General features: G+C 41.3%; 2 protein-coding genes and 1 pseudogene across 2 annotated transcripts; all 3 read right to left on the bottom strand.

The window, feature by feature from the left end:
- Nucleotides 425-957, bottom strand: LOC8078366 (annotated as a pseudogene).
- LOC8078365 (probable WRKY transcription factor 27) lies at nt 2221-4587 on the bottom strand. Its single transcript, XM_002451862.2, has 3 exons — nt 3862-4587; nt 3623-3736; nt 2221-3505 (listed from the first exon to the last, which is right to left on the bottom strand). The coding sequence occupies exons 1-3, from the start codon at nt 4314-4316 to the stop codon at nt 2947-2949; spliced, it is 1128 nt and encodes a 375-aa protein (XP_002451907.1). The 5' UTR covers nt 4317-4587; the 3' UTR covers nt 2221-2946.
- Nucleotides 8655-9652, bottom strand: LOC110434743 (U4/U6 small nuclear ribonucleoprotein PRP4-like protein). The gene is made up of 2 exons (XM_021459458.1): nt 9045-9652; nt 8655-8658 (listed from the first exon to the last, which is right to left on the bottom strand). Exons 1-2 carry the CDS (start codon nt 9650-9652, stop codon nt 8655-8657), a joined length of 612 nt encoding a protein of 203 aa, XP_021315133.1.

Genomic DNA, 14732 nt, shown 5'->3' with positions numbered 1-14732 from the left:
ATTCTAAAATAGAATTTTTGAGATGCGACATATTCTAAAAGATTGTTCTGTAATTTTCTCTACCAAGTATTTTCTAAAAAAGAAGCAATGTTACATTTAAAAAAAGGATTCTTAATAGCGATGAGAAAGAACTTCAATAACATAATCCAAATAAGAAATTTGTGATTATAGGACTTCAATCGTATGAGTTTCGTTATAATATGACTCTAAACATTTGCTTCGCTAAAATGACTTCCGAATCGTTAACGCTTTGCTATTATAACATTTGGGACTTAAATTGAACGTTTCGTACTCAAATCTCATCCAAACTTGAAATATTTTTAATTAATGGCCATATTGCCCTTAGGAGCTAATAAATAGCCTGCTGCTAGCGTCGGCTGCTGCTGCATGCCTGACCTGGATGATGAGGCGGGGAAAGCTCTGCTCAGCAGAGGATGGCCTCGACGCTGCTCGTCTGCACGCACAGGCACACGGGGCACGCCATGGCAGCGGCGTCCGCGTCGCCCGCGGCGAAGCACTCGCCGCAGAGGGAGAGGTGCCAGTAGGGGAGGAGCACGACGGAGGCCGGCCTGAGGCGGCAGCCGAGGCACGCGGAGTCCGACGACGTCCCCGGACCCATGGTGCGGCGGCAAGAGTCCACGGACGCTGACGACGAGGACTCCGCCAGGCCGGCGTCGCCGACGACGGCGAGCTCCTCGACCGACGCCAGTGCCGCGGCCACGGCGTGTTGGAGCTGCGTGCAGGGTGACCGCGGCAGCCTGCTCCGACAGCGCCTTGGCCTGCCACATCGCCGCCTCGCCGCAGGGGCACGCGAGATGCTCCTCCAGCTCGGCGCCGTGCCGCGCCGCGCCGCGCCTCGCGCTCCGCTTCCGACGCCTTCTCGCGCAGCCTACGCGCCGCGGACTGTTCCGCCTTCACCAGAATCACCTGGTTGTGGCGCGACAGCCGATCGGCCATCGCTAGCAGCAGGCGGCCAGGCATGCAGCAGCAGTCGACCAGATGCTAGCAGCAGACTGTTTATTAGCCCCCAGGGGCAATATGGCCATTGATTGAAAATATTTCAAGTTTGGAAGATATTTGAGTGCAAAACAGCCAATTTAAGTCTCAAATATTATAATAGCAAAGCATTAATGATTCGGGAGTCGTTTTAGCGAAACAAATATTTAGAGTCCTATTATAACGAAACCCACATGATTGAAGTTCTATAATCACAAATTTCTCCATACAAATCATAGTAGTACAATTTTGCAGTGTGTTGAGCACACTTAGGATATGTAATACAAAAACAATGAAAACATAAGAAGTCGATGTGCCAGCAAACTTATGGCCTTATTTAGTTCACCCCAAAATCCAAAACTTTTCAAATTTCTCATCACATTGAATCTTGCGACATATGCATAGGACATTAAATATAGTCAAAAATAAAAATTAATTACACAGTTTGTCAATAAATCACGAGATGAATCTTTTGAGTCTAGTTAGTCCATGATTAGACAATAATTGTCAAATAAAAATGAAAGTGCTAGAGTACTACAAACTTAAAAATTTTGGGAACTAAACAAGGCCTTAAATGAATGGAGCAAATGGCAAAATTAAACAGATGATTAAGCATTTCTTTTAAAAAACACAAATTTATATATCAAAGATTCGAAAATATTGCTGATTCGAGGAACAAGGATCTAGCTATTCTATAGGACTTGTTTAGTTCACCTCAAAAACTAAAAAAATTTTCAAGATTCTCCGTCACATCGAATCTTGCGGCACATGTATGAAGTATTAAATATAGATAAAAAACAAGAACTAATTGTACAGTTTGCCTGTAAATTACGAGATAAATTTCTATGATTAGATAATGTTTATCAAATAAAAACAAAAGTGATATAGTGTCAAAATCCAAAAATTTTTTGATCTAAACAAGGGCTAAGCACATTAAAAGGCGTTTCACACAGGCTGCAAATGATTTTGCAGGCATTTCACTTATAGTTCGCATTTCCAATCATTAAGATTCCAGCCCCACTCGGTAGCTTGTGCTAGTGTGTGACACTGTGTATGGAGTAGGTTTATTCATGTGGCCTGTGGGTGGTCCTAACAATATCTCTCCAACTTTTCCTTGACCTCTCTCCCTCCAAAGCTCTCATGGAATCCATGGGAACACAGCACCCCCCTCTGTCCTCCCCTCAAAAAAGTCAGAGGAGATACAAACAAAACCAAGAGAAAAAATAACACTAAACCCCTTGACCTTTTCCGATCCTCCACTCCTGCTGGCTGCCAAAGCACCGAGCCCCATCCACACACACACCACACAAACAAAACAAACAGATCCATCCATCAAGAGAGTGGCAAGGAACCATCAAAAGGGCAAAGATAGATGGAGGTTTCATTCCTGAGAACAACGAAAGTGATTAAAATTGCCACTAAAGGGTTCTCATCTCTCTTGAAGTTTACACAGGAAGAAGCTAGCTACATGCAGGAAGAAAAGTTGTTGAGCAGGGAAAGGAAGATGCAAGAAGAGCCACCCAAGCACACCTTTAGTTTTTTTTTTCACTCACTCCTTTTGTTGGTTCATCATCTACCACTTTCTATACACAAATGCAAAGAAAAAACAGGCACCTAAGGTAAAGAGATACAAAGTCCCAACCATACCTAAAAAAAGAGCAGAAAAAAAGAACAAAAATGCAAAGATGTTGCTGTTCTGATCAGTGAGGAAGAACTGCTTGAAGGTTGATGGATCAAGCTCTGTACTGGTCAGGACTGACTACCGATGCTAGAACTACTACTAGTATCATGGTGATGATGATGACACTAGCTGATGGATGCATTAGAATGGCAGATCATCAGATGATCTCTTCTATAGTCTATTCCCTTCCCTTGATTCTGTTTCATCTACAAGAACGGACGGCACATCGATCACTGTCTCTCTCTTGGAAGAAGAAGAAGAAGAGGAAGTCAGCTCCCGGCGCCGGCTGCCCCTGTGGCTGGCTCGCCGGCGCTGCTGGTGGCTGTCACCCAGGGGGAGCTCAGGAAGGGCTCGTCGACGACGTCGAAGAGCGAGGACATGGGTGCCCCGGCGTCGGCGTCGGGGTTGAGGAACAGGAGCTCGTCCTCGCCGGCCATCTCCATGTCCTCCACCAGCAGCTCGTCCTCCTCCTCCTCGTCGTCCTCCTCCATGGACGGCGTGCGCAGCGGCGTCGTGGGCGAGAGCCCCGCGGTCGACGTCGACGTCGGGCTCGGGCTCGGCTGCTGGTGCTGGTGCTGCGCGTCGCCGGGGGCGGCTCCGGCTCCGGCGCCGGCGCCGCCCACCACGACGGACGGCGGCGGCGGCTGAGGCGTCGCCGAGGCGGGGAACTTGTGGCGGGTGGTGCCGGCGAGCGAGTTCCGGTGGGTCGGCGCCGCGTGGTTGTGCTCGCCGGTGTAGGTGAGGATGAAGGTGTTGGGGTCCGCGCGGCTTCGCTCCACCTGCTTCCGCGCCGCGCACCCCTTGGAGCTGCTGCACCGGTAGTATCCCCTGTTCGTTCAAGAAACAGAGCAGCCGAGCCGCCGGTGAGATCGGACTCCTCCTCCGACGACGAGCCGGCAAGAAGCTGACAGGGAGACAAGGGGATCGTTCTAGCTGACTACTGACCTTGGGTAGGGAGAGCCCTTGATGGGCTTCTGGCCGTACTTGCGCCACGCCCACACGTCCGACGACGAGCCGTCCGCCGGAACATGGCAGACCACCTTCTTCACTTGGTTCTTCCTGCGGAGTGCACGGAAAACAGCGTCAGCAGCTAGCTTGCAAAATACCCGAGCTTTCAACCTCCCCAAGAAAGAAACAAGTCAATGAAGCGCCGCCGTGTCGAGGGCTCGAGCAGGGAAGCGTACCTTCTCTTGGATCTTGGCACGCCACCGGGCACCTGCCGTCCGCTCGGCTGCGCCCTCGCCGGAGCGGGACGCGCCTGGGGTAGCGGCACGTCCACCGCCGCCACAGCCGGCTGCCGTTGCTGCTGTGGCGGCGGGGGAGGCAGCGGAGTTGGCGTTGGCAGAGGCTGAGGCGGGGGAGGCGGGGGGGCGGCTAGCAGGGCCCTGAGGAGCTCGTCGCCGTCTTGCCCGCCGCCAGCTGCACCGAGGTCAGGGAAGCGCCACGCCGCATATGGCTCTGGCTCCTTGGCGGCCGGCGCTGGCACCACGGGCTTCTCCTTGTGCGGCGGCGACGGCGGCGGCGGAGGCAGAAACGACGCGAACGGGTCGGGCTGGCCCGGCGGGGAGAGGCGGCGGCGGCAGCCCAGGCGCACGACGGCGTCCAGATCCCAGTTGTTGAAGCAGCGCTCCTCCTCCATTTGGGAAAAGCACAGCAGACGACGACGACGACGCGGAGTGGTTGGGTTCTTGGGGGCTAGCTGGAGGAAACGGGCGGAGGAGGAGATAAGGGGGAGGCGCTGACTTTTGCTAGTTTATTGATTGTTTTGGAAGAGTGAGGAGACTATGGGAAGAGTAAAAGGAGAGAGAGAGAGAGTGTGGTGGGCAAAGGCATTGGATCCTGTCCTAAAAAGGGGTGAGGGCTACTGGTCTATGCTCTGGGTTTTTTTTTTCCCCTTTCTGAATTTCTTTTTCTTTTCTTGGGGCTTGGAGTTTTTATAGAGGAGCCCAGGCACAGCACGGCAGGCGCAGGACAAGGCACGCCAGGGCAGGGCAGCCCCACTTGACTTTGTGAGATGTCAAAGGGGTGAGAGAATTCAAGGATGATGAGGGAGAAAGGGAGGCTATATAAATGAAAAAACTACCAATAAGTAAAGGCATTCTAAGAAGAATTTCTCACTCAAAATCTTTTAGATATACACACAAATGTTTTTCCCGATCTTTTAGATATGATTTATTATATCATAAGGATAGAGTGTGTTGAAATTCTTTGATTAATTATTAATATCTAAATGGATTTTTATCTGTAATATTTTGACTATAATTATAATATACTCCTTGTATCCTATTGTTTAAGTTTAAATATCATTTGTATCTCTAGATATGCTTATTATATAATAAAAATATAGCAACGATTTATCTAATATATTTATTATGCATCATAAATATTAATATCTTCTTATATATGATTGGTCAAAGTAAAAAAGCTTTTGACTTTTTAGAAGTTAGATTGACACTCTTTTTAGAATGGTGAGAGTATTATATAAAATCTCGTTTTGCTCATGCATATCTTTCTGGATACGATTGATAAATTAGCAAGGAATTTAAATTCCTATTACTGCTTGTTGCCAAAATATTTCTTACTTAATGTTGTCCACACTTGTGATTTTTTCTATCAAGATACATGTACTCCAATTTGCAAACTTTTAGCTGTAATTTTAATTGTAAATGATGTTATGTACTGAAACTTCCATTATTGGTTGACATTTGAATAGACATAAAATGCAGTATTTTAGCTACGATTTTATACATGAGGATGTTGTGTATTGAAATTTTTATTAGTTTTTATTAATTATTGATGTATTTAGTCACAGGTTTATGAACAATACATTGTATAAAATCTTTTGTTCCATGGATAGGATATATGAACATATCATTATTCTAGATACTATTGCTAAATTGGCCTAAAATTTGTTTATTTTTCTTATTATTTATAACCAAAATATATCTGATTTGGTAAGGTTCGCATTTATAATCAGCTCTAACATGATATGTAATCCTCTACAATTAAAAGTAAAATAATAGCTAAATTATTTTAATTGTAGAGGATGCCAACATAATTTCTATCGTTGGTTTTTGACATCATCAAATAGATAAAATAAGCAACCTTTTAGCTATGATTCAAGACGATGCCACTTATTGATGTTTGGTCATCTTGTCTACGATATCCATTCGCGGTTTTACAAAATACATTGTATTGTATAAAATACTTGCTTATGGGTGCATACTTGCTCCGTCTCTTTTTAACTGTCGTTCTCACTTCTGAATCCCAAGAAGGCCAATGTACTCTATTTCAACCAAACATATGTTAAAATATTAATATCTATGGTAAATAATTAGTATTAATGGATGAATTTTTTTATAATAAACTTATTTAGAGATATAAATATTTTTAAATTTTAAAAAATGACTGATGTTAATATCATAGTGACACTTTAAAAAAGGAGGAGTATGTTTAGTTTTTTTATTATTTATAACCAAAATATATCTGATTTGGTAAGGTTCACATTTATAAGCAGCTCTAACATGATATGTAATCCTCTACAATTAAAAGTAAAATAATAGCTAAATTATTTTAATTGTAGAGGATGCCAACATAATTTCTATCGTTGGTTTTTGACTTCATCAAATAGATAGAATATGCAACCTTTTAGCTATGATTCAAGAGGACGCCATCTTTTGATTTTTTATTACTTATTGATGTTTGGTCATCTTGTCTACGATATCCATTCATGGTTTTACAAAATACATTGTATTGTATAAAATACTTGCTTATGGGTGCATACTTGCTCCGTCTCTTTTTAACCTTCATTCTCACTTCGGAATCCCAAGAAGGCCAACACACTCTATTTCAATCTATGGTAAATAATTAGTATTATTGAATGAATTTATTTTTTTATAACAAACTTATTTAGAAATATAAATATTGTGAAATTTTAAAAAATAACTAGTACGACTACCATAGTGACACTTTTAAAAAAGGAGGAGTATGTTTTTAGGCTACGACTAATAAATAAAGATTAAATGTATCCAAATTTCACTGTACGTCGTCAAAATATCTCACATTATAAGAATTCAGGGAAGTAAACTTCGCTTCAATGACGATAGTAATATACGACTAATAGCATTCGATGTTTTATCGCTACTACCGTGATAATTTTTAGAAAAGAGTGGATGACATACTGCAGTTGGAATAAATTCAACAGTGACATGGACTTGTGTCGATAGTTTGCCCCCCTTTTTTTAACGCACAAGTCAAAACCACATTGCATCTAGCGGCGGTGCAGCTCTTTTCTCTGGTCGGTACGGTATGAACAAAGTATACAATTGAACAAGCAACCGTACCGTGATTATTGAATTCCGAAAGTCAAAATCAAAACGTGTAAGCACACATAGGCCGTGTTTAGTTCCCGGTCCAAAAAATTTCACGACACTTTAGTATTTTCGTTCGTTTGTGGTAATTACTGTTCAACTATAAAATAATAATACTAGGCTTAAAAAATTTGTCTCGTAATTTTTGATTAAATTGTGTAATTATTTTTTATTTTTGTTTATATTTAATATTCTATGTATACGTCTATAGATTCGATTCGATGTGATGAAGAATTTTAAAAAAAAATTTAGGTTTTAGGGTAGAAGAAACAAGGCCATATATATATCGTAGCTTGTCGCATGTCTTGACTCTTGACCAGGTCGATGGCTCGTTCACGAGCGAAGCGAGCCCCCATCGCATGGCAGCCGACCCGTGCACGAATCTTGAAGACGCAGTAAATGTGGTTCCGTACTTGCGGGCGGGCCTTTTGACTTTTTTTGACGCGGACACGTGGGGCTCCGTACGGTGTGGGCCCAGGTTTTCAGCGAGTGCGGCGACGACCCTGGGGGCGGGCGGGCGGTCGTGGGGGCGACGACCTCGAGCGGCGGGAGCGGGAGGCCCCTTTGACTGGTTCCACCGGCTGCATGGCTGACCCCGCGTGCACGCGTGGAAGAGGACCACCGCGGCGGCACCGCTTCCACACGCGTCGGCGCGTAGCGGGCGGCCCTCACGCGCACTGACAGCTGGGGTCGGCATGTCGGCTCGGCTGGCGTCAGCCTGACGCCTGCACGCGGCTCGTGTGACGCGTCCGGTAGGAAAACTTTGCGGGCTGGCTCCCCGGCTGCGGCTGTCCAGGAACGGGGATGGAGTAGAGTATATGGCTAGTTATGTGCGATATATTTTATTTTATTTTATTTTCGAAATTCCAAATGTCCAAGTAGTATTCGCTTGCGTGCAGTATTTAGGTCTTGTTTAGTTCCGAAAAGATTTTAGATTTTGGTAACGTAGCACTTTCGTTTGTTTGTGACAAATATTATCCAATTATGGACTAACTAGGATCAAAAGATTCGTCTCGCAATTTCCAGCTAAACTGTGTAATTAGTTTTTGCTTTCGTCTATATTTAATGCTTCATGCATGTGCCACAAGATTCGATGTGACGGGGAATCTTGAAAACTTTTTGCTTTTTGGGGTGAACTAAACAAGGCCTTACTAGCAAATATGTGTGTGTTGCAAGAGAACTTGAATCTTGCGAATATCATATGTTCTAATAGTACTTTTTATAATCACTTTGTACCATGTTTAGACATGCGCTCTTATAACTTGAATGAACATGGGTTATGAGTTCGGGCTATAGAAGGGACAATAAACCAATTGTAAATAAATCTAATATTTGATTACTTATGTACTAATGCTCTGGTGCAGAATGAATATTAAATTGTCACACACGGACAGGAAAACAAGGCGTTGAATCAAAATTTAGAGGAATAAGTTTTTCAATCTTTAGTTAATACTAGCAAAACATGCCCGTACGTTGCAACGGGGTATAGAATTTATTATTTGATAATTGTACACTTTTTGTAAAATTTAAATGAGTTTAGTCCAACCTTGAATCAAATAAATATAACCCCACCAAAACAAACAAAACTACCAAACTAATATCGGAAATCACCTTGAGAAGAAATAGAAAAAAAAATCATGTCCCATAAAAAAAATCAGAAATCTTCATGTACAGTGGAGGAAAAAGAGTAAAAAATGAGATAAAAAATATGTATAGAAATTAAAAGGGGAAGAATATTACGTAAAGAAAGCATAAAAGCATCACATGAGAGAACAATTCCATCAAACAACACGTCAGATCAGTCCACTTTTATTGTCGCTCAGTGCAATCCAAAGCAAAACCAGCGGCGCAGTTAGTGACAAAAGCCCACAGCCACAGCCGCCACATAATAATACAATTAATATGTAACAGTTCTCAACATCCTTTCATCACAACATTTGTTTGAGACATACGTGAACAAAGCATATGTATTCCGTATGATTAATAAGAGGAAGTACCTTGTGGCCAGCATTGATGCATCATAAGAGAAGGAACAACCGATGAGAGGGCGATCATCTCCAATCTCGCTACACTCCAGGACAAACTCTCCACCCTGCTTCACGACGAGTTTGGCCTCCGCCTCTGGGTCCTCATCGGAATCCTCATGGCAGCGCTTGGCCATCTCAATCCTGGCCTTGGCACGGGGCAGCGAGTACTGTGTAATGTCGACACGCGCCTTGAGAAGCTCCTGCGTGCCCTTGGTGAAGAAGGGGTACTGGATCTGCTCCTCCTCGCCGGTGCGCGCAGCGTGGTCGTCCTCCAGCGCGCGCGAGGAGACGGTCGACCTGGCCATCGGCCTCGAGCCGGACCATGAGGGCTCGGAGGCGGTTGTGGCGCTCCATTTTGCGCTCGCCGAGGCGGCGGAGGCAGGCCCGCACGGCCATGGCGTAGGCGCGGCGCTGCTAGAGGAGCTCCTGCACCGATTGCTCGTGACGCTCCCACGCGGCGCGGTGGTCGTCGGAGACCTCGTAGTCGGCCTCGCCTCCGCCCCCGGCGGAGGAAGTGGCGGCGGCGGGACGGGGATGGGAGCGATTGGCGGGTGGACGGGGACGGAGAGCGGAGCCATGGGAGGAGTGGGGGCCGGGGGGCCACAATTTTTTTAAATGCTTTTCCTCAATTTGATAATATTGCAACGGAAGAAAAACATCAAATAACCCTAGAAAGTGATGACATAATGTTACATATCTATTTATATTTATCCTTTTTATAAAATTTAAAGTCCATAATTTATTTTATTGATAACCATAACATCTATGGTATTAGATAGTTAATATTTACAATAATATGTAGCTTAAAGACATATTTATTTAATAATAAAAACAGAAAATAGTTAAATCTTATCTCACTCTAATATTACCTCTTAATATGCCTCAGTATTATATTAAAACATAAGAAGTTTGATGCTAGCATTATTTTTTTAATTTAGATTAGGATTGCTATGAAATATGAATCAAGCATCACATTAAATAGGCTACCATTAAATTTTTATAATAATTAGAGCAAGATAACTAGAATTTTAATTTTACAGTAAAAAGCATAGGCAAGCATTTCCAAAAAAAAAAGTGTACTAAAATTTGTGATATTTTTTGTTTACTGCATGGATCTACATATGTGGAGCTGAACAAAATTTGCTTTATAATTTTTAGATTTTCTATAAATTACTATGCATTTATTAATTTTCAGCCGATTTAAAAAATAAAAGAAAAGTTAATTGGAGATTTTACATTGGGAACCCTAGAAAAAATTTTATTCTTTTTTCTCTCTTCCAATAATTGGAGCAAGATAACTACAATTTTAATTTTACAGTAAAAAGCATAGGCAAGCATTTCCAAAAAAAAGTGTACTAAAATTTGTGATATTTTTGTTTACTGCATGGATCTACATATGTGGAGCTGAACAAAATTTGTTTTATAATTTTTAGATTTTTCTATAAATTACTATGCATTTATTAATTTTCAGTCGATTTAAAAAATAAAAGAAAAGTAAATTGGAGATTTTACATTGGGAAACCTAGAAAATTTTTTATTCTTTTTTCTCTCTTCCATCGTACCGAGCGGAGTAATATGAGATTTTGCATTAGGAACCCTAGAATATTTTTTATTTTGTTTTTGCTCTTCTAGAAACGTTGGACGAAGGAGGCGATCGGTAAACCTAACACACGGACAGGATCATGCAGAAGAAAATATTTGGCAGCCTGAAATTTTGGCTCTTTATAGATAGTTATTAATATTAAACTTAGATATAGATACCATATACTATAAATCTATACCAATGTTAGGAGGGTAACCGAGTCAACACTATATTTAGTAGCAATCACTATTCACCTTTGTGACTGCCATCGCCACAAGCTAGAGCTAACACATACTCCCTTCATAAAAAAAATGTTGTTTCATGAATGAATCCAGACAGGCAAAATTTATTTCTAAAACAACGATCTTGTTTTTTTTTTTTTTGTGTGTGTGTGTGGGGGGGGGGGGGGTTGGGGGGGGGGAGGAAGTAGTACACTGACTTGTAGTCAACTATGATGATTTGTTATATTAACTAAAATGAATGAGCATATACCTTTGAAAAAAAAATCATAACACCAATAGACGTTCACACACTATTCGTGGTTCATGGGCACAAAATTTGGAAACATACTGCAATTTTGCTATGACAAAGTAAAAAGAAAGAAAACATTCACGAGTATAGAAAGTATTTTTTTTACCGAAGCTCCTTACTTTTCCACTAGCGGTATATAAATGACGTCAGTAGAGTCCTACTATTTAAGAACCACGTCCAAAACCCTAATCCCTTATTAGCACCCTTGGCCTGTGAAGTTTCTTTGTATAGTGTCTAGATTTTAGGATTGGGGGTTGAGACTGTGCCTGGGGCGAATTGGGCGAATCCAGCTCGAGAAATTACTTAGGGCGGACTTATACCATAAAATTTTAGCAAACCAATGGAAATATAAGCTAACAAATTCCATAAATTGCTTTGGAAACATAATAATTTGACCAATATTAAAATTTTTAGCATATATTTTCCACATCAAAATTAGAGAAGTTTGTTCCTTAAATTAAGAGAAGCCATACATACTAATACTAATAGTTCTAAACTGACTTCACCAAATCATTCGATGATTCATCCTTAATCAATTTTTAAACAATTAACTATGTGAAAAGGGCAAATAAAAAATAAAGATACCTGCAACCCGGCGCAGGTTCTTAGGTTCCGCAAGTTTGTGAATTAGCGAGAAAGACGACCAGAAAGTCAGAAGTCGAGAATAGCGAGAAACATGAGAAAGACTGATCGTATTCTTATTGCACTTTGTGGGTTGTGGTTTTTTATATGGGCTGAACCACACATGATAGTCCAAGACGTCTAAGTTTGCCTTCAAAACCTCCGTCGGATACTCGAAGAGCCTATTTTTATTTTGCACTAATCTCTAAAATTTCCATAGAGTTCAGATCAGTCCTAAGAGGACCTAGGGCGGCCGCCCTGGCTTCCCCTAGTGGTGGATCGGCCTATGGTGCCAAGTCACCTGAGTCGACATAACAAACTGCAAGTAGAAATTCCTATTTCTTATGACGACGGTTCCTTGCTAGATGCATAAACTCGAGCACGAGAGCACTCCAGACATGGATAATCTGCTTTATAGCACGCGGTAGCTCTTAACTTGTTTGAGAAAGTGATTCCCATCCCACCAAATGCCATGACACATATATAGTATCCGTTACATCAAGAAAATATAAAAAAGAATTTTAAGAATATATACGGTTGAGATTTTACATGGACGGGCAAACATTTTTGGTGACCATCATGTATCTCTTTCAGTGGAAATGTGCCAAATATGCAGAGTCTATTCATTGACATTCTTCAGAATATATGCAGGGATTTTGCCCCTGTTTCACGGCTATGCATCCTATTTTCTTCCCCCACTTTGAAGGACAGAGGATATACTTTGATGCATGTGCTTACTCCTTCAGGGAAAAGCTCCACACATATGTTCTTTTTCAAAGTGGCCTACTCAAATATTTTTTGGATCATACTATGTGTGAAATCTAAACACAAGGTGCAATCAATCAAAATGAAGGTTGATCCTCAAAAGAACAGGGAAAGCGAGGGGAAAACCTCAAACTCATCTTATTAATTACGTACCACTGAGCCACATGGATAACTAAATCCTAAAAAGTAGTATGTCGAATTGTTTGGTCAAACAACATGACTAAGCGCCCATTGGATAAATTGGTTAATTATCTAAAGTATTCTCAAAGCACAACATTGGCAACTGAGGGTAACGATATTAAGGACCACTTTGGATCAGCTAGGACTATTTATTAGCGGAAGCTAAAGCTTAAGTCTAAATTAGTTTGAATTTATTAGTAAGACCTATAATTAACATGTTAGCCTCCTGTTTGATGACATATCTCCAAGAGCTTGGCTAAAATTAGTAGCCAAATTCTAATGTTTAGCCATTTTGTAAAATAGATAGCTTTTTAAAAAAGAAGAGGTTCGCAACAGCCTTGCTATCAGATAGCTAGTGCTAGTGGTTAGCTATATATGACCAATGAAAATCAAGGGATAGCAAACTTTCTATTTTACAAAACCAAATAGCACATCTGTTGGAGTCTATTTTTCTACTATAAAAGTTCTAAAAGGCCTCCATAATAAGAATAGCAAAGCTGTTGAAGTTGCTATAAGTCTAAGAATTAGTTGGCTAAAAATTATACATATGCACCCAAATAGGTCTTAGATCCATAAAAATCCACATAAAAAATTCTATTTTAAAAGTAATAATTCTTAACAAGTGAAATAGTAGATTGTTGCCTTTTTTTTTACTTGTGAGTAGCGAGATGGGATAAATTCTTGCAAAGAATAGGTGTGTAAGCAAAGGAATGAGCGAACAATACTATTGTGGACTGTGGAGGATACTGATGTCATATAGATGCTGTTTTTATTATGTCATGGAATGGAATGAGCAGGTAAAAGTGCTTTGCAGTTGGCATCCGATTCATAGAACTTTTCTATTGGTTTATTAGCTGAAAGTTACATATTTGTCCTACCTCTATCGGAAATCTATCTAGCCTTCTCATTCATGCATATAATCACAATCAGAGTTTTTAACATTCCTAATGATGTGAAGTTCTCCTAGTGTTTTAACATTTAAAATTTAGTATATTTTTCTACTAAATGCCTCCTAGTCAGGATTTCTATGTAGCTTATCAACCACTACTTTTCAGCAACGGAATAATATTTTTCTAAGAATAAATCAACATTAGCATCAGCTGCACAAACAATCAGCCTTGCACGGCAAAAAATGCCCAAGCATGCGTTGGACACTTCACACTTTGCAACATTATTTGGGCTGCATCATGCATGTAGTATATAATAGTCACTTTATTCCAAATTATAAATTATTCAGACTTTTTTAAGAATTAAAGCATCTCAAGTTTACCTAAAATTATAGAAAAAAAACAAAGATTTATATAATCAAATAGGCATACTATATGAGAATAAAGAATCTAGCATTGCTTAGTTGCTATCGTAAGTGTTGTTATTTTATTATATAAATTTTCTCAATTTTAAGATGTTTTTGGCTCTTCATAAATAATAATTAGAATAACTTTAAATTTTAAGATGGTGCGAGTACTGCAGTACAAATCAATTAAGTACATGTGTTGATACGTGTACAAAAATAAACAAAAATATCAAAATTCCATAAACACGAGTGGCACTACTACAACTTCTTTATTAGAGGCGATCATTTTTCGTTAATGGAGGTGGATAGGGGCAACCACCTTCAATGTTAGGTCATAGTTAATCATGACTTGATGGAGGCGGTTGCTCCTGTCTGCCTCCATTAAAACATTAACAGAGGCAGGTGTCATAAGACATCTGCCTCCGTTAATAGGTCTTTAATGGAGGTGGTCACTATAATTAGACCTGCCTCATTTAACAAAAAAAATCTAGGTCCTCGAGCCACCTAGCTCTAGCTTCTAGAAGCTACTCCAACTTCTAGAGCCACCGTCGTCCAGGCTATCCTTTCCACGGTCCGTGTCGGCTCCTGTTGACGTCACGAAGGCTGCTCGTCCGCCAGCGTCCGCTTGTTCGTCGTCGCAGTCATCCTCGCTCGTGCCAGTTCCTAGGGTTCCGTCTGCCATTGC

Source organism: Sorghum bicolor, chromosome 4 (assembly GCF_000003195.3).
Source record: "Sorghum bicolor cultivar BTx623 chromosome 4, Sorghum_bicolor_NCBIv3, whole genome shotgun sequence".
NCBI classification, from domain to species: domain Eukaryota; kingdom Viridiplantae; phylum Streptophyta; class Magnoliopsida; order Poales; family Poaceae; genus Sorghum; species Sorghum bicolor.
This window is presented reverse-complemented; position numbering and strand designations above follow the sequence as displayed.